The sequence below is a fragment of the Alosa sapidissima genome, chromosome 2, assembly GCF_018492685.1.
Source record: "Alosa sapidissima isolate fAloSap1 chromosome 2, fAloSap1.pri, whole genome shotgun sequence".
NCBI classification, from domain to species: domain Eukaryota; kingdom Metazoa; phylum Chordata; class Actinopteri; order Clupeiformes; family Clupeidae; genus Alosa; species Alosa sapidissima.
In genome coordinates this window covers 12,223,162-12,240,661 of record NC_055958.1, presented here as the reverse complement: position 1 = coordinate 12,240,661, position 17,500 = coordinate 12,223,162, and the positions used below count along the sequence as shown (strand labels likewise).

At 45.3% G+C, this 17,500-nt stretch overlaps 2 protein-coding genes across 2 annotated transcripts in view; both read left to right on the top strand.

Annotated features, from left to right (window-relative positions):
* The window catches only part of myo3b (myosin IIIB), a 153,907-nt gene extending 142,095 nt beyond the window's left edge, over positions 1 to 11,812 (top strand). The window contains 1 exon segment of the mRNA XM_042067829.1: positions 11,314 to 11,812. The gene's annotated coding sequence lies outside the window, so the exon portion shown is untranslated.
* A 2,076-nt stretch (positions 11,813 to 13,888) lies between these two features.
* Positions 13,889 to 16,008, top strand: sp5a (Sp5 transcription factor a). Its single transcript, XM_042077443.1, has 2 exons — positions 13,889 to 14,108; positions 14,441 to 16,008. The coding sequence occupies exons 1-2, from the start codon at positions 14,058 to 14,060 to the stop codon at positions 15,509 to 15,511; spliced, it is 1,122 nt and encodes a 373-aa protein (XP_041933377.1). The 5' UTR covers positions 13,889 to 14,057; the 3' UTR covers positions 15,512 to 16,008.
* Positions 16,009 to 17,500: the final 1,492 nt, after the last annotated feature.

Genomic DNA, 17,500 nt, shown 5'->3' with positions numbered 1-17,500 from the left:
TATACACGCACACACATATATATTTAGGGGATAATGTATGCCAGACTTGAAAAAGTCCATTTCTAACAGGACGATTAGGAACCTGACATGTACTTCACTTAAACTTCAAGGATATACTCACTTCTCCCCATTTCATATAAAACAAGGTGAAAGCATCTTCTCATTAATAAGTACAAGACTACAGTATGTGGCACATATTGAGGTCTCTCTGATCTCCTGCACACTGGTGACAGAGTGGCCTTTAATATTGCAGCACCTCTGGGATTTCTTCTCAGGTTTGTTTTTCATGTGCCCTACATCTGAGTTTGTAGTTGTTAATGTGATGGACATTAGCATAAGAATACATCTTTGTACCTGTTTCAACATCTTTCCCTGTGAAATAAATAATATGAATTATTGAAAGCGAAAGACACCTCGCTCATGTACATGTTGTACAAGTAATGTTTGCTCTGTACGCTCACTTACAAAAACAGTGCTATGTTCCTGGTTGTGTGACAAACAGCACATCTGTTTGTGTTAAATAATAAAAGCAGAGATGACTGTGTTTGTGCACTGGGTGGGGCTGATGTGGGGTACTGCAGATTTGGGAATGTCAGATGGATCTCCCTCGCTGATTAATACAAAGTTTGGGAATGTCAGATGGATCTCCCTCGCTGATGAGTACAGAGTTTGGGAATGTCAGATGGATCTCCCTCTCTGATTAACACAGAGTTTGGGAATGTCAGATGGATCTCCCTCACTGATTAATACAGAGTTTGGGAATGTCAGATGGATCTCCCTCGCTGATTAACACAGAGTTTGTTTGGGTGGCTCAGCAATTAGGGCAAGGTCCTTGTAACAACGAAGTTCAAGGCTGTGCACAGATTAATGAGAGGAATGTGTGAATTTGTGTTTCTTTAGATTGAAGCCAGTTCATCTAGCCTGACCTTGTCATACTCAAAATTCTAGAGTTCTATAAGTCTGATACTGCTCCATTGGGACGTTATTGGGGTGTGTTTCAACCGATACAGGGGGGAAATGCCTCTGCACTTAATTAGATAGACCTAACCAATCAGAGCAACGAAAAAGCTTACCGTGAACTGTAGAAAGAACACCCGAACCATCCTTTTTGTCCACAAATGCCTTAACATTGTTTTCTGTTTTTTTTAAAAAAATGTTTTTTTTATTATTTTTAATTACTGTCAATATCTTGCTAAATGTAAGACAATGAAATACTAGCAGGGTAGGCTATTCGGAAAAACAGATATTTCCCCCTTCAAACAAATGAGGGAACAACATGTCACAATGCAAACACACTGTTTTCCCTTGATGAAACTGAAACCGGAGTTTTCCAACATAGCCCAAAGTTTTCAGAAATAATCAGTGATAAAACCTAAATGTAAGGCCAAACCGCATGGAAATAATATGCATTTTTCCATATTGGGTCTTACAAGCCATCGGTCTAGCTTCTAACCACAGCGTTTTTGTTGCAAACACAATCAACCGAAGCCTGCTCAGATGACGTGATAGACGAGGCACTATTGCTCATCTGTCCATCATCGTACAAAGCCCAATTTGATTGATCCAAACAGCTCTGGTTCGGGCATAGTTGCTCCACAACGGAACAAGTCCAAACCGAACTTCCCAACCTTAAATGTAGTGTGCGGGCCTAATTTTGGCTGGCATCCAGGCTACAATTCATCAGATGTAATATAATGTAAAAATATGTAAAAATTTTGATGTGACAATATATCTGCTTCAGAAAAAAGTAGTCATTTTATAGAAGGTAGGGTGAAGCCATGAACGCGGTCAGAGATCCCCTCCGCTGAAAGGAGGCCGTAGCAGGAGCGCATAAGCTCCGGCGCTCCCGCTGTGTGTGTGGGTTCCTTTTTTTTCCCGTCCCATCGTTCTCCGACTGATGATGTCATGTCGAGTCGAGAACGACGGTCTTCTGGGAATTTGATCAAAGGTCACGGGTGTTACTGTGATCCGCGTGTCCTCACGAAGCCAGACGCTCTCTGCCGGCGCTTGTCCTTTGATACCGGCCCTGGGAAGGCTTTGAGCTCTTTGCCGGAGTAAAAGTCCGTTTGGACGATAAAAGTCATTTTCAGTCGGGAGCCTCCGACGTGCAGATAAATCTACATGGCTTTCACAGATGTTACAGGGATTAAATTGGCTTGTAGGAATTAAACGTTGCTCAGTAATACTAAATGTTCCTTTGTAATAATTAGTGCTACAATGCTTTGAAGATGGAACAGGACAGAGGGAATGTTCTAGATCTTCTGGGCTTCTATCAGGGTGTATTTGTCCATTGTCTTTCTTGGAATCAAATTGTTTGAAGATCCCACCTACTATGCTATTTTTAACTTGTGATGCGTTGCTGATTATTACACCTGTATGAGCAGTTATGAGTATGAGTGTTTTCTACACTGAGGCAAAGCTTGAACTTGTAGATGGAATGAGATTTAAAAGAAAGGAAGGATAACCACTCCGAGCGGTATCGCACCCGACTACACAGTCTACACAATAACAGCAGTGTGATTCCTCCTGGCTAAGAAGAAAAGATGCTCAACTTACCAAGTCAGTAACAAGACACTTCCTCTCTTTTTTTTTGGGGGGGTACAAAACAGAAAAGTCAGCTCAACTTGAATTCAGCAGAAGTGTGTTCTCCCCCACCTCCTTTTCAGGCAGGGAAAGCTGTGTTGGCAAGTGCATTTGTAGTGCTGCTTTTCTACTCTTTTCTACTCTCAGTTTGCATATCATTTACGCCATCTCCCTTTGCTGACACCCCAGGGCCCGCAGAAATATTTTGATCTAGAGAAGAAGTCTGGGGTGATCCGGCTGTCTCTCCTCTTCCCCCCAAGAAACCCAGGCAGCACTGGCCCACGTCTGGCCACGATAAGGCCCAGACCCGTCGTTTATCCACAGCAGAATAGATTGGCATCTGCTGGGGTGTGTGTGTTTATGTGCATGTGTGTGCATGTGGGAGTGTGTGTGTGTGTGTGTGTGTGTGTGTGTCAGTGTTGGGGTGGGTTTGTGTGTGGGGGGTGGGTGATAGTTACTGGAAAGCCCACCACCAATGTTGGCTGTGGTGATAGCAGGTCAGAGCGCAGACAGCGTTTCTGTGGGGAGAGCGAGCGGGACTTTCCCTCCGAGTCCTTTGAAAGAGGCAGGTGGCCAGTGCGGTGGACATCAAAAAATGAATGAAGTCACAGCCTGAAAAACATGTGATTGGATGGAACATTTTTACCCAAACAAACAAGCTGGGCTATCTGTGAACGCATCTTGTTTTGCTGTCTCCTTTTTGGAATTACTTAAGAATCCGAATCTGAGTAATGCAAGTTTTTAATTACACGAACATCTCCCCAAATGATCTGATGGCGTGATGCCATTGCCTGAGCCAGTGTTGGTATTTGTAAAATTCTGTTGTCCACACATAACAGTCTCCAGTGAAAACAGGGTCATTGACATTGACATAGTAAACAAGACATGACATGCCACACTGCAGTTAAATGAACCGAGAAACAGCTGTAATCTTCTTATGATACAGCTGCTTCTCTCTATCTAAGAATGATAACTCGCAGGCAAAGGCATTCGTGATCTTGCTAAGCTCATATTCCCACACAGCCCTCTCATATCTAAAATGAGGAGGTGCTCTGATGCTCATATTGTGGGATGTGTGTTGGGGGGGGGACATGTGTTCCGGCAGGGTCTGTGGCGTCCAGCTCAGTGGTGAGGCCCGTGCAGCAGCACTGATTAGACTGGTGCGCTGGCTGCTCCCTCACTGAGGGTGTGGAACGGCTCAGAGGAGCTCCAGTGAAATAGGTCAGTGCCGCAGCCCAGCCGCGAGTGCCTCTTTAAAAGTACACCCAATGCATTAAGTGCCATCACGCTCCACACATTATTTTGGCCCTGTTTTTTTCTTTTTTTTTTCTGCCGTGGAAATCAATTTCCAACAAGCCCTGCTCTCTCTCTCTCTCTCTCCCTCTCTCTCTCTCTCTCTCTCCCTCTGTCTTCATTTCTTGGTTGTGACATGTTCCATGGTTATTGTTGTTATATCCATGTTCATTTCTCTCTGTGAGGGACGTTTGGTAACGTGCTGCTCTGTTGTTCTGTAGCTTAATGGCTATCAGAGGTTAGCAGTGCAGTGCTGGCTTTTACACTAACAGATCAAGTGAAGGCTTGTTTATCACTAGTCAGGCGCACAGAAGGTTTTCATGTTCTAGAATTCGCAGAGAACTGGACTATTAGGGGAACCTGAGGTCTGAGAGGTTCGGCAAGTCGCCATTGGTGGTGATTGAGGTTCCTCTTATGACATCAAAAAGGGCCCCCCTTCCCCCCTCTTCAAATTCACAGGACAGACATGCCAGAGACAAGAGTCTCTTTCTCTCTCTCTCTCTCTCTCTCTCTCTCTCTCTTTCTCTATCTCTCTCTCTCTTTCGCTCTCTCTCTCTCTGTGTCTGTCTCTCCCTGAGCTTCAAAGGCAGACTGGAGTAAACAGGCCCGAGCCCTTGCACCTGTTTTCTTTAATGCCTCTTCATAAACCTCTCCTTCCATTCTGTTCTTTCCCTCATTAAATCTCTTTTTTGTTTTCATCTGGCGTCACAGACGCCTCTTTTAATGTGGCGGGCATGACTCAACCACCAGAAAGTTATGCCTGCCGTTTTTCAAACAATTTAAAACCGAGCACTTCTCTCTCTCTCTCTCTTTTTTTAAAAAATCATTATGAAGCTTAAGAGTTTAACTGGCACCTTTCAGAGTGGAGCAGTGCTCGGAGCGAGAGCGGCGTTAATAAACGTAGGAGCGAAAAGAAGTGTTTATTGTCTCCGACAGTAATGCTCTCGCCCATATTAACGGCGATATCTGACTTCAAAGAGCAGGCACAAATAGAGCTGCATTGTCCTGCTTCTATATCCTGTGAGTTCAAAGGAGTGGAGTTTGAATAGCAATGTTTCTGAAGCAGGGCTTTCAGAACCAGTCCAGCCTCTCGGCAGGTAAGGCTTTAGAGCATGCAACACACACACACACACACACACACACACACACACACACACACACACATACATACACACACACACACACACACACACACACACACACACACAAACACACACACAGACACACACACTCCTACACACACACACACACACACTCCTACACACACAGACACACACACTCCTACACACACAGACACATTTTCTTTCTTTACTTAAAAACGCAATAAAACACACAGAGATTTTTTATATATTTAACTAATCTTAGTAACACTTAATGTATGCATCACTATTACTGTTAGTATATTATTTAGTGCAGTGTAGCACACCAGTTATCATCGTATGACGGTACACTCTGTCATATGAATTGACTCTGTGTTTCACACATGTCCTCTAAATTTAATTCAAACTCCAGACTATGTAATACAGAATATTTTTCATGACTTCATATATGGCACTGTACTCCATGGGTACTACTGTACTTACAAGTAGTACAGTTACACAGAAGTATCTGTGTAGTACTCCATGGGTACTACTGTACTTACAAGTAGTCTTCCTTTGCGCATCTAGTCTGTTGTCTTTTGAAAGAAACGGGTGCTGCGTCTGAGATGACGTGCGCGGGGCCTGGGGTTGTGATGCGATGCGATGCAGTGTGTGATTGATGGCAAAGCCAGTATAGACAGGCATGGACGTCAAACAGATGTCAGACCAGCACACGCCACAGCACTGCACAACACAGCACAAAACAACACAACACGGGCCTCAGAGGCCCACAGAAGCTTCCTTCCCCCAGAGACTACATTAATAAAGAAGTTTGATGGGGAGAGAGAGAGAGACAGAGAGAGAGAGATGAAGTGAGTGGCAGAAGACAGAGGAAGAGAAATGAGTGATAGAGAAGAAAGTGTGTGAAAGGATAAGACGGACTGACTGAAGCAGAGTGAATGAGAGAGAAAGAACAGAAGGGGGGAGACTGAAGAGTTTTGAAAATAAGTTACATGCCAGAGAGATGAGAGAAGAGTAGAACACAGGAAGACACAAAAGAGAGAGGGAGAGAGAGAGATGGAAAAGGATGGGAAGAAAGGCTAAAGAGAAAAACTAGAAAGAAAATCTGAGAGAGAGAAAAAGAGGTGAAGAGTTTGGGAGAAAAGTGAAAGAAAGAAAGGACAAGTACAACGACAAAAAAGAAAGAAAGGAACTAAAGAGTTGGGAACAGACACAACAACAGAGAGAGAGAGGGAGAGAGGAAGACGGAGATAAAAGGCTGGATGGAGTGTACACATCAAAGGGCCTCTAATGACTGAGGATGCCATTAGGGCGCTGGCTGCCCTTTGTTTCTGCATCCTCACACCTGCTATTTGTGGAGGGCTTTCTAGGCACTGGTGAATTGGCCCCACATTTGCATGAGTACCCTATGCATACATTGTGTGTGTGTGTGTGTGTGTATAGCAGGGGGATGAAAAGTGAGGTCCATCAGAGTAGCATACCCCCCCCCCCCCCCCCTCCCCCCCCACACACACACGCACACACACATTTCCCTTCTTTTAATAAACCCTAAGGCTTCAGCATTATTTCTTTTCCTTTGTGAGGTTTCGGCAGGAACTGAAATAACAATGAAAATGGGATCTGTGTCTAACTAATGCTAGATCATGGTGTTCTCTCCATAACATACCCACTCCATAGACTGAGGAAGAGTATGTGGCAAACACAAACGGATGGATGTTTCTCGACTGGTGGGGGAGCAAAAGACTTCTTCAAAGTTTTTCTACCCCAGGGGTTGGAAACGGAAGTGTGCTTTGTGTGTGTGTGTGTGTGTGTGTGTGTGTGTGCTTTTGCAGGAGGTTGGTTGGCAGAAATCAGAGCGTGAAATTGTGATTAGCCCCCTCTATGTCCTGTGGATAGCGTGGGGGTTGAGCAGGCTCGGTGTGTGTGTGTGTGTGTGTGTGTGTGTGTGTGTGTGTGTGTGTGTGTGTGTGGCGTGGGGGTTGAGCAGGCTTGGCACAGTGGAAAGGTGTAACCTGTTTTGTTTGGCCTCCGCAAGCCACTCTCCCAGATGGCCAGACCAGCTGCCTGCAAGCAAACACAGAGTGGCAAACAGTCGTTGTGTGTGTGTGTGTGTGTGTATGTGTGTGGGGTGAATGGCAGGGGGCAGGGTCCTGTTTATATTTTGAGATTCAGATAGTGAAGAAATCTGCCCCTTGTCACTAGGAAGCGTTTGATGATGAAGAAAAACAGAAGACAGAGAGAGAGAGAGAACAGAGAGGAAAAGAGAAATGATGATGGCAGAAGAAGATAGCAAAGGACAGAAGAAAAGGAGAAGAAGGGCAAGGAAAGGAAGAGAGGAGAGGAAGAGGAGAGGAAAGGAGAAGAAATGAAGGGAGGAGTGGAGCAGAAGAGAGAGAAAGAGAAGAGAAATGAGGAAAGGAGACAAGAGCTGAGAAAAGGAAAAGGAGAGGGGAAGAGAGGAGAGGAGAAGAGAGGTGAGGGAGGAGAGGAGGGGAGAAGTGAGAGAAGAGAGGAGAGGTGAGGGAGGAGAGGAGGGGAGAAGTGAGAGAAGAGAGGTGAGGGAGGAGAGGAGAGGGAGGAGAGGAGAAGTGAGAGAAGAGAGGTGAGGGAGGAGAGGAGAGGGAGGAGAGGAGAAGTGAGAGAAGAGAGGTGAGGGAGGAGAGGAGAAGAGGGGAGAAGTGAGAGAAGAGAGGTGAGGGAGGAGAGGGAGGAGAGGAGAAGTGAGAGAAGAGAGGTGAGGGAGGAGAGGAGGGGAGAAGTGAGAGAAGAGAGGTGAGGGAGGAGAGGAGAGGGAGGAGAGGAGAAGTGAGAGAAGAGAGGTGAGGGAGGAGAGGAGAAGAGGGGAGAAGTGAGAGAAGAGAGGTGAGGGAGGAGAGGAGAGGGAGGAGAGGAGAAGTGAGAGAAGAGAGGTGAGGGAGGAGAGGAGAGGGAGGAGAGGAGATGTGAGAGAAGAGAGGTGAGGGAGGAGAGGAGAAGAGGGGAGAAGTGAGAGAAGAGAGGTGAGGGAGGAGAGGAGAGGGAGGAGAGGAGAAGTGAGAGAAGAGAGGTGAGGGAGGAGAGGAGAAGAGGGGAGAAGTGAGAGAAGAGAGGAGAAGAGAGGTGAGGGAGGAGAGGAGGGGAGAAGTGAGAGAAGAGAGGTGAGGGAGGAGAGGAGAAGAGGGGAGAAGTGAGAGAAGAGAGGTGAGGGAGGAGAGGAGAGGGAGGAGAGGAGAAGTGAGAGAAGAGAGGTGAGGGAGGAGAGGAGAGGGAGGAGAGGAGAAGTGAGAGAAGAGAGGTGAGGGAGGAGAGGAGAGGGAGGAGAGGAGAAGTGAGAGAAGAGAGGAGAAGAGAGGTGAGGGAGGAGAGGAGAAGAGGGGAGAAGTGAGAGAAGAGAGGAGAAGAGAGGTGAGGGAGGAGAGAAGAGGGGAGAAGTGAGAGAAGAGAGGTGAGGGAGGAGAGGAGAAGAGGGGAGAAGTGAGAGAAGAGAGGAGAGAGAAGAGGGGAGAAGTGAGAGAAGAGAGGAGAGGTCAGGTGAGGCTTCATTATGAAATAATGAAATAGGACAAAAACCGAATTGAAATGCCCTTGCATCTTCACACTCTAGTCCACTTCCCCATCAACCAATCAGGAAAGAACACACTTCCTCTGGAGCACAGAAATGGGTCAGACCACCAGAACCTGTGTGTGTGTGTGTGTGTGTGTGTGTGTGTGTGTGCATGCCAAATATGTGCGTGTGTGTGTGTGGGGGTGTGTGCATGCCAAATGTGTGCATGTGCGTGCGTGTGTTTGTGTGTGCTACCATGTTCCTGACGTCGACTAGGAGGAGTGCGTTCTGGTCAGCTGGACTGGACTGCTTTCTGGAAAGAGCTGCAGTTTTAATGAGTGAACAGGTCTGTGCTTGATAGGCCCAATAGATAGAGCCAAGTAGCCAGGCAGAGTTGAGTCATGCATACAATATCCAGCACAACTCACTATTCCAGCAACACCTACTTCATATGTTTTAAAAGAGTGATTTGGTGATATTACTTGAAACAGATTGTCTCCCCCAAAAAATGGCCACAGATGGATGACACCCTCTCCCTTCTTTTCCTTAAGTGAACACCATTCATTACGATCAGCTACACAGAAGATAAGAGAAACCCTTGAACTGCGCTGAAAGTGAATGCAGATCACAGAAACGAAAATGCTCCGACCAAATGAATAATTCCGCTCGCCCCAGAAACAAAGTAAGGCCTATATATATATTCCCAAGGTCACTGCAGTGTGGATGGATATCAAAGAGGAAGAATAATGGAAGCCTCTTTGTAGATGGAAGAAAAGATGCAGCCTGTGGTCGTCACAATCAACATGGCGTGCTCATATGAACTGACCAAAAATGGCTCTTGCAAGGCCTGGTGTTTGTTTATTTCATCTGTTCATTAGCATGTGTGTTGGTTAACTTGAAGAAAAAACAAACACCCTCCCCCCTTCCCTGTCACTCACACGGCCTCTGAGCTAATAACCTGGGCATCCCTAGCCTGTCTTTATGTGTGTCTTTACGTCATGCATGAACACGTAAGCCACGACCTTAGCAATTAGAGCAGTCGGGGTGGGTTTTCAGTATGTGTGCGCGTGTGTGTGTGTGTGTGTGTTTTGGGGGCGTTTGGATTACACCTCTGTGTAAGACTGAGCCCCCCCACACACACACACCCACACACACACCATTCCTACTCCCCAGCTCCATAGCTCCCAGGGTGGGCTACTTATGAGGTGAAATGACCTATCCCTCCCAGTCTGACCCCCCCTGCCCCCCACCCCACCCAGGCCGCGGTGTGGTCCAGTGTAGGCTCTCTCTGAGCAGGCTGCCGCTGGCTGGCGCGGGGTGGTGGGGTGGTGGAGATGGAGCTGTGGGAGCTGGGGAAGGGGTTGGGAAGAGGGAGTGATATCGAATTGCAAAGGGGATTGGGGGTAAGAGAGGGAGTGAGAGGGGAGGAGGAGAGATGGAATGGGAAAGGAGGAGGGAGGGGAGGAGGAGAGGAGAGGGGGGGGTTGGAAATTAGTGAGACCAAAGTTGGAGTTCCTCGGTGTTGGGGGGCCAAGCACAATGGCAGGCCTCTGTCAGGGAGCGACTTCAAAGGTCCGCCGAATGACTGCTTTGAGTTACACTTTGTTGTAGATCACTGAGGAAATTCACAGATGTTTTCCCGTACGAGACACCATTACCGCGGCTCGAGCAAGCCGGTAGCCCCGAGCGCTTCTCTCTCCCTCTCCGCTCCACTCTTCTCTGCCCCCCCTCCACTCTCTCTCTCTCTCTCTCTCTCTCTCACTCTCTCTCTGTCTCTCTGTTCTTTGGTACTCACTGGCGTGCGAGACAGATGTGGAACCTGTTTTTTTTCTTCACTCTGTCTGTCTTTCTTTTTTCCCCTCTTCCTCTCTTGCTTTCTTTCTTTTTCTGTCTGTCCGGAGAGCATAAAAAAGTTTGACATTTAACTGACTTTGACCTGTCCAAAACAGACGCATGGTGAAGCGATTCTCTATGCATGTTCTCTTTCTGACTCTGTGTGTGTGTGTGTGTGTGTGTGTGTGTGTGTGTGTGTGTGTGTGTGTGTGTGTGTATGTATGTGTGTGTGTGTCTGTGTGTGTGTGTGTGTGTATGTGTGTGTGTGTCTGTGTGTGTGTGTGTGTGTGTATGTATGTATGTATGTGTGTGTCTGTGTGTGTGTGTGTGTGTGTGTGTGTGTGTGTGTGTGTGTGCACGCTTGTAGGATGAAATACTGAAATATCAGTTTTCATACAGGACCACGTCTCAGTGTCCTGATTCATCAAATGAAAGTGCTCCTGTCTCCAAAGAAACTTTTCTGCATTCATCTTCTTTCCCTAGTTGCTGAACTTCAGAACGGGCTCCATGGACCCAGTGGAACATCATCAACATTTTCCTACAGGGACTTCTCCAGTCATTTAGTGGGCGCTTTTATCTGAGCGCGCTTGGCTTTCAGCGAGGCTGCCGTGGTCAAACATCAGTACATGAGCTAGTTGAGAACCTCACAGCTGCCTCAGATCGCACATCCGTAGGCCCAAATAAAGGAAATTGAATGTGTTCGTCATGTATGGCAGTGAGGTAACACACACAGTGTGTGTGTGTGTGTGTGTGTGTGTGTGTGTGTGTGTGTGTGTTACAGTGTAGGCTGCTAGAGAGCTAAACCAAAGAACCTTGATTACTCCGCTTTAACCCTCTCTGGCTAAACTGTGATGTTCTATGCAATGATGTTCCGCATGACTGATTCCACCTGATTTGTGACTCTATGAGAATTTGTGGAAAATGAGGCTCTGATTTTTCTGCTCTGGTGCCAACTTCACTCCTCTCTCTCTCTCTCTGCAGGTTGCCTTTAGTGACCCTAGGAAGACTAACCACTGCCTCTTGAAGCCATTCAGATCTTCCTATTTATTTGGCCATGTTTGTCAGAAACTGTTTTTGAGGTGCTGATCATGAACTGAAATCTAATAGAGTGAATAGCATGTAGTCTCATTATTTATGTAAATAATATTTGTAGTTTTCATATGTGGACATTTTGTTTTACTGATTATTATATAACGTCATCTCAATTAACAGGGAAGACTGTAAATATGATATTACAGTTTGTACATCTTTTTCTAATTTGTTCTATTTTCAAGACAACACAACTGGATGTTCTTTATTTTCTTTGTGTTTAGCAAGAATTAGATTGGCGAAATTATGTAGAAAATATAATGCTATTTTGCCACAACATAATTGTTTTAATTGTATTGCTGTTAAGTCTCTCAATCGTAGAATTGTCCTAACACAGAAGAGCACATTGTTGTTTTGTACTCACACGCTGTAATAAAGTTCATTCAAACCATTTTTTCGCGCTCTTTCTTTATCAGTTGTAGCCTAATATTTGCTTGCCGATTTGAAACCAGAGCGGAGAAACAGGACGTGTTTGGTAATATCATCACCAGTAGGGAAGACTGCATGGACATGAAAGGAAACGTCTCATCAAAGTCATGCGAAACTCTCAGCTGGGATGTGTCAGCTAACGATAACCAACACCATGAGGATATCTACCATCATATATCCCAGCTCTGGAGCTAGTCTACCTTTGGGGCCTAATATAAAGTGCTCCTAACTGACCCGAATAATGATAAATCTCTCGGGTTACAACGACTTAAGGAAAAAATAAGTGTTTTGAGACATCTGCACTACACCCCCTCCCCTCTGCTCCCCCCTCTCCCTGCCGCATTCTGGATTGCGGGGAAACGGAGGTTGCCGCGTGGCCCAGCAGGAATCTCTGTTTCCCCCATGACTGCATGCGGAGCCGTGGGAGAAGAGTGTGGAGCGCTAATCCCTTCAAAGGAAGAGATCTAATTCAAAATCAGCGGCTCCCCAAAGCAGCGGAGGGCAGGACAGTGGTGGTTGTTTTCTGTTGGGGAGAGAGAGACCGATAAAAATCTCCCCACCCGCGTGTCCTTATGAAAGACTTCAGTCAGCGTGTGAACTGTGAAGGAAGGCACTGTCGCTGCAGTTTTCAAAAATCAACGTCAGAAGTTTCTTTGTAGTGCTGTTTTGATATATTATGCGTATGCCTCCTTGATCTTACCCCCCCCCCCCCCCCCCATAATAGGCTACTTCGTGCCAAGTGGAACCCCCTTCTCTCTCCTCACATACACACATGTACACCTTCTCTCACTCTCTCACACACATAAAACCTCCACGTCGTCACCTGTGGCATAGCCTAATGTTAGAGAAAATGTCTCTTTAATGTCTTGTGTGTGAGTTTGAGTGGTTTTCACATGCCCGGTAGGTGTGTGGGATTCGCGCTTGCCCGGTCAGATGAAGGCTTGACAAGCACGGGGAGGAGCGCGGGCGGGGGCCCGAAGATTGTTTCCACTTTCTAGAGGAGGAAAACTCCTCCCTCAGCCCCCTTTGCCTCGCATCGTTACAACTTTTCAGGAAACGTCTAATAAAGACATCATGCCATGATATTTGTCATCTCGGCATCTTGTTAATGGCTTAGTTTTTTTTTTTTTTTTACCTATAGGCCTATGCTTTCATTTAAGAGTGGGGTGGACTAGCCTAGACAATAGGTTCAGATTGTTTTTGCATAATTTCAAAGAAAACATACTTATGTTTTGAATGAAAAACAAAACAACAAAAAAACATTACAGCTATAGGCCTAACGTATTCGTTTGACATAATCACAGTCTTAAGCACTTTGCAAGTTATCAAACCTGTGGGACGGTGATATGTTAACTATAAATATCTGTAAAGAAATGGATAGGTCAGACGTTGATATTTTACCTTTTCTTCTGAAATAAAATAGACTTCAGACCCCACACATGCATTCAACAGTCATTTTGTGAATGTTCACACGGTTCAGAGAACAGACGTCTCTCACAAGAATTCAGGCTTTAAAAAATCAATATGAACTTTGTGTTGAGTCACTTATTGAGACTTATTCGTCTCATTAGCTACCCCCTCTTGAAGTTATCAAACAACTGCTCACGAAGAGATCTCTAGAGATAACAATGTCACATTGTCACATAAGGACTCCCTACAAATCCTTAATTACAAAAAGGGGGATCGGATGACTGTGGCATCCAATACCGGGGTCTCCAGGCGGGTTGGGGCTCTTTGATCAAGAAAATCCAATTATTTGTGTATATACATTTCCCACATAGTGATTACTTCATTAATTGTCCCGCCTTTATCTCCTCCCATCCCATCCCCCCTAATAATCAGCTCTTTTATCCAGACCAACAAACACACCATAGGAGCTTTGTGGATTCAAAGGATTTGCTTCCCTCTCTCAAAGAGCCGCTATTCTTTGATGATTGGGCAGCGGCAAACTTCAAAGTAATAAATCTTAGTGCTGACTGGCTGGCGTCCCACCAAAGTCCTTATCAAATCCTAAGAAGTGATCCTTCACTCCCTCAGATGGTCCAAGGATATCTCGAGGAGAGGAAGCGGGAGAGGTTACACTGCTTCTACACATTCGAAGACGTATTTTGTGATTTTTAAAAAAATATATATATTTAAGGAACAGAGGCAGCGATTTCTGTGTTTTTTTTATTTGTGTGAACGAGTGAGGAATAGCCAACTTCACTATGGCGGCTGTGGCTGTTCTACGGAACGACACCCTACAGGCTTTCCTTCAGGTTAGTGTGAAATTACATGATTTCTAATGTTTGGCTTTAAACAACTGAATGTGTAACCCCCTTGTAGTTCAACAGAAACAAGTAAACAACGGCTCACTGATTTCGAATAACAACCCCTGCTTTGTGACCTGATATATAAACTATTTGAGCGTTAAAACAATACAATAAGCTACAACAATATACAAGTTCAGATATTTTTTCTGGTCAACAAGGAAGGGTGTCATGCATGATATTTTGTGCAGGATACGTGAAATTTGAACAAAAAAGGGATGCTGAAAGTTTGACAGGATGGCATCATTTTGTAATGTACTCCCTTCTGTTTGTTTTTTCAGGATCGCACTCCAAACTCCTCACCGGAAAACAGTAAGCATTCTCCCTTGGCGCTGCTGGCGGCTACTTGTAACCGAATTGGGCATCACCCTGGGTCAAGCGCCACGGACTTTCTTCAGGTCCCATATGACACGACCCTCGGATCTCCGTCGCGTATTTTCCACCCGTGGAGTAACGAAGGAAATCCCCAGGCGACTCTGGCAAGCAATTCCTCGTTTGGACTACCTTCTAAAGCGCAGTTATCTCACCTACAGGGCACGTACACGTCCCACCACGAACTTCCTCTCACCCCGCCCGCGGACCCGACCTACCCATATGACTTTTCCCCGGTGAAGATGCTACCATGTTCCATGCAGTCCTTGCAGTCGACATGCACCCCAACATACGTGCCCGCTGTCACATACGCGGCGCCCACTCCCGTTCCCCCCATGTCAGGGTTTGTTACGGCACACTCCGGCCTGGTCCATCACCAGCAACAGAGACAACTGTCACCGAACCCGGGAGAGGACATCCCGTGGTGGAGTCTTCAGCAAGGCAATTCGATCACTCACGCGTCCTCGCTCGCACACCACCGGTTCCCGTTGCAGCGGAGCTTGGTTCTCGGGCACACGGACTTCGCGCAGTATCAGACCCAAATCGCTGCCCTCCTCCACACCAAGTCTCCCCTGGCCACCGCGCGACGGTGTAGGAGGTGTCGCTGTCCCAACTGCCAGTCATCCAACTCCAACGACGAGCCCGGCAAGAAGAAACAGCACATCTGTCACATCCCCGGCTGCGGCAAAGTTTACGGCAAAACATCACACTTGAAAGCGCACCTCCGGTGGCATTCGGGAGAGAGGCCGTTCGTGTGTAACTGGTTGTTCTGTGGCAAGAGCTTCACGCGCTCGGACGAGCTGCAGAGACACCTGAGGACTCACACGGGCGAGAAGAGGTTCGTGTGTCCAGACTGTTGCAAAAGGTTTATGCGCAGTGACCACTTGGCCAAACACGTCAAAACGCACCAAAACAAAAAGACCAAACCTCACGACAAGACTCTGGACCACGTCAAAAGAGAGGACACGAGACACATGTAGAGTTTGGTGTCAGTCAAAATGACCCTTCTTTCACATTAGACTCAGTGCAATATTGCTCTTATGAAATTAAAAGAAAGCAATGAAAAATCATATCTAAAGGAGGGACATACTCAAAGCCCGCAAACAACAAACGTGGCCTCTGTTTTGTATTCAGTTTGCTTGACTGAACTACAGGCTCTAAAAGGATTAAAACGTTGCAAAAAAATTGTGTTTTGTATATGTAAATATGAAATCTAAATATGATCACCAATTGGGACACATTTAGTGTGCCCAGACTTGTTAATATCTCTAAATATAAAACAAGTTTTCAACTTGTTTGTGATTTGATCCTTGTCTTCGGTGGAAGATCTGATGCTCTTGTAAATAGGATTTATTAGCTTTTGTTGAATGAAAGTGTGTGTTCTGTTGCTCCATGCTGGGGTGTTTTAAGCATGCGACTAGAACTAAAAACCCTGTTGTTGAAATGGCCCAAAAAACTGTGTGTAAAAAATAAAGAGTCTAACATTCCCAAAGTAAAAAATAAGTCTCCTTGATTGGACTTGAGTGAACCTAAACAGTGAACCTAATTCAGTGTTTTACTGATATGTATGCATAGGTGTGGAGGAGAGAGATATGATCAGGGGTTGTGTTTTCAAGATGTGGATAGAAGTTCCATTACATTAGTTGATGTGGGTTTTGGGACCATCAGCACTATGTGTGGCAGTTGTGGGCAATTGATAGCCTGTGAGCAACCTGGGAGGCCCCCCAGAAATGGAGGAATGCTGAGCTTGGAATTTGTACTATTCTGTGTGACTTTAGTGATAGCAATTTGGTTCACTCGTAGAGAGGTGAAGTACAGAGAAATAGTTATTTTGTGTGAAAATATAAATCAGAGCATATAACACATTTCAGTTTTACACATTTTTGCATTTTTGCTGTAGGGTTTGTATGGATACGCAGTCAGAAGCACATATCCCATAATTGGCCCTGGTTTGAAGTTAGGGTGGCAAAAAGGATTTTTCTAAAACTCTCCCCTTAAAATAACTGCTGTCAGACAAATCTGGGATGTGCTGGTAAGCGATTCAATATGATTCACAAAGATTTGGTTTTCTTTAGAGCATTTCTATGAACAGGAAATGACCCATAGGTAAAATTAAATGGTTATAAAGATATGTTTGATTTTCTTATCGGGACAAAAAACCTTGTCAAACCCTTCCAAATTCTCCATCACAGTAGCCTATTAGATGTGCTGTTCTGTTGAACTTTGAAAATCATAAGCTTTACTAAGCTGAACATTTTTACAAACCTTACAAGATTCAAAGACACAAAAAAAAGATTTTGAAGTAAAATCTGTGACGAAGGTAGGTAGGCTACAGTGAAGCGGAATGCCAGTGTTACACTAATCAGGAGTGTATTGGAGGAGTCGTTGGGAAGACTTGTTTAGGGAACTGGCCTGCCCTGTTATCTGTGTGGAGGAGATAGCACCTCCACGCCATGGAGAAAGGGCCTTGCAGCAAACAGGTCGTGAAAAGTACAAATGGAGACAACATGTGAAATAATACCTACTGTTTCTCAACAACAAGAGAGAAAACAAGAAGCAATTTGACCTACATTATGTCATACTGAATAACCTTTGTTGTCCACATATGTGGAAATTTGTCCTTGGCTTAAAGGTTATATTTAGAATTAACAATCACAACTTAATTGTTGCATCTGGAAAATAATTAAGTTGTAAATATTAAGGAAACGCATCCATGAGTTTCCCACCCAATTGCATATACCCCATAATAGTCTAAATCCCGCTCAGAAAGCAGGCGGTAATTTCTGCACAACTTCACCGACCAGGAGCGTAGTGTAGTAGGGGATGTATTGTGCCGCTGCTTATGCGTTTAAAGGCAATGGTGACACTAAGCATACCGGGCCAGAAATCACTATAGAAATATAAAATTATAAACATTTTATACAGAAACATACATTTGTTTTATTACATAACTAAGCAGAATTAGAGAG

Coding starts and splice junctions, on each gene's coding strand:
- sp5a (XM_042077443.1), top strand. CDS start 14,058: ATGGCGGCTGTGGCTGTTCTACGGAACGACACCCTACAGGCTTTCCTT. Junction 14,109..14,440: donor CCCTACAGGCTTTCCTTCAG/GTTAGTGTGAAA, acceptor TTGTTTTTTCAG/GATCGCACTCCAAACTCCTC.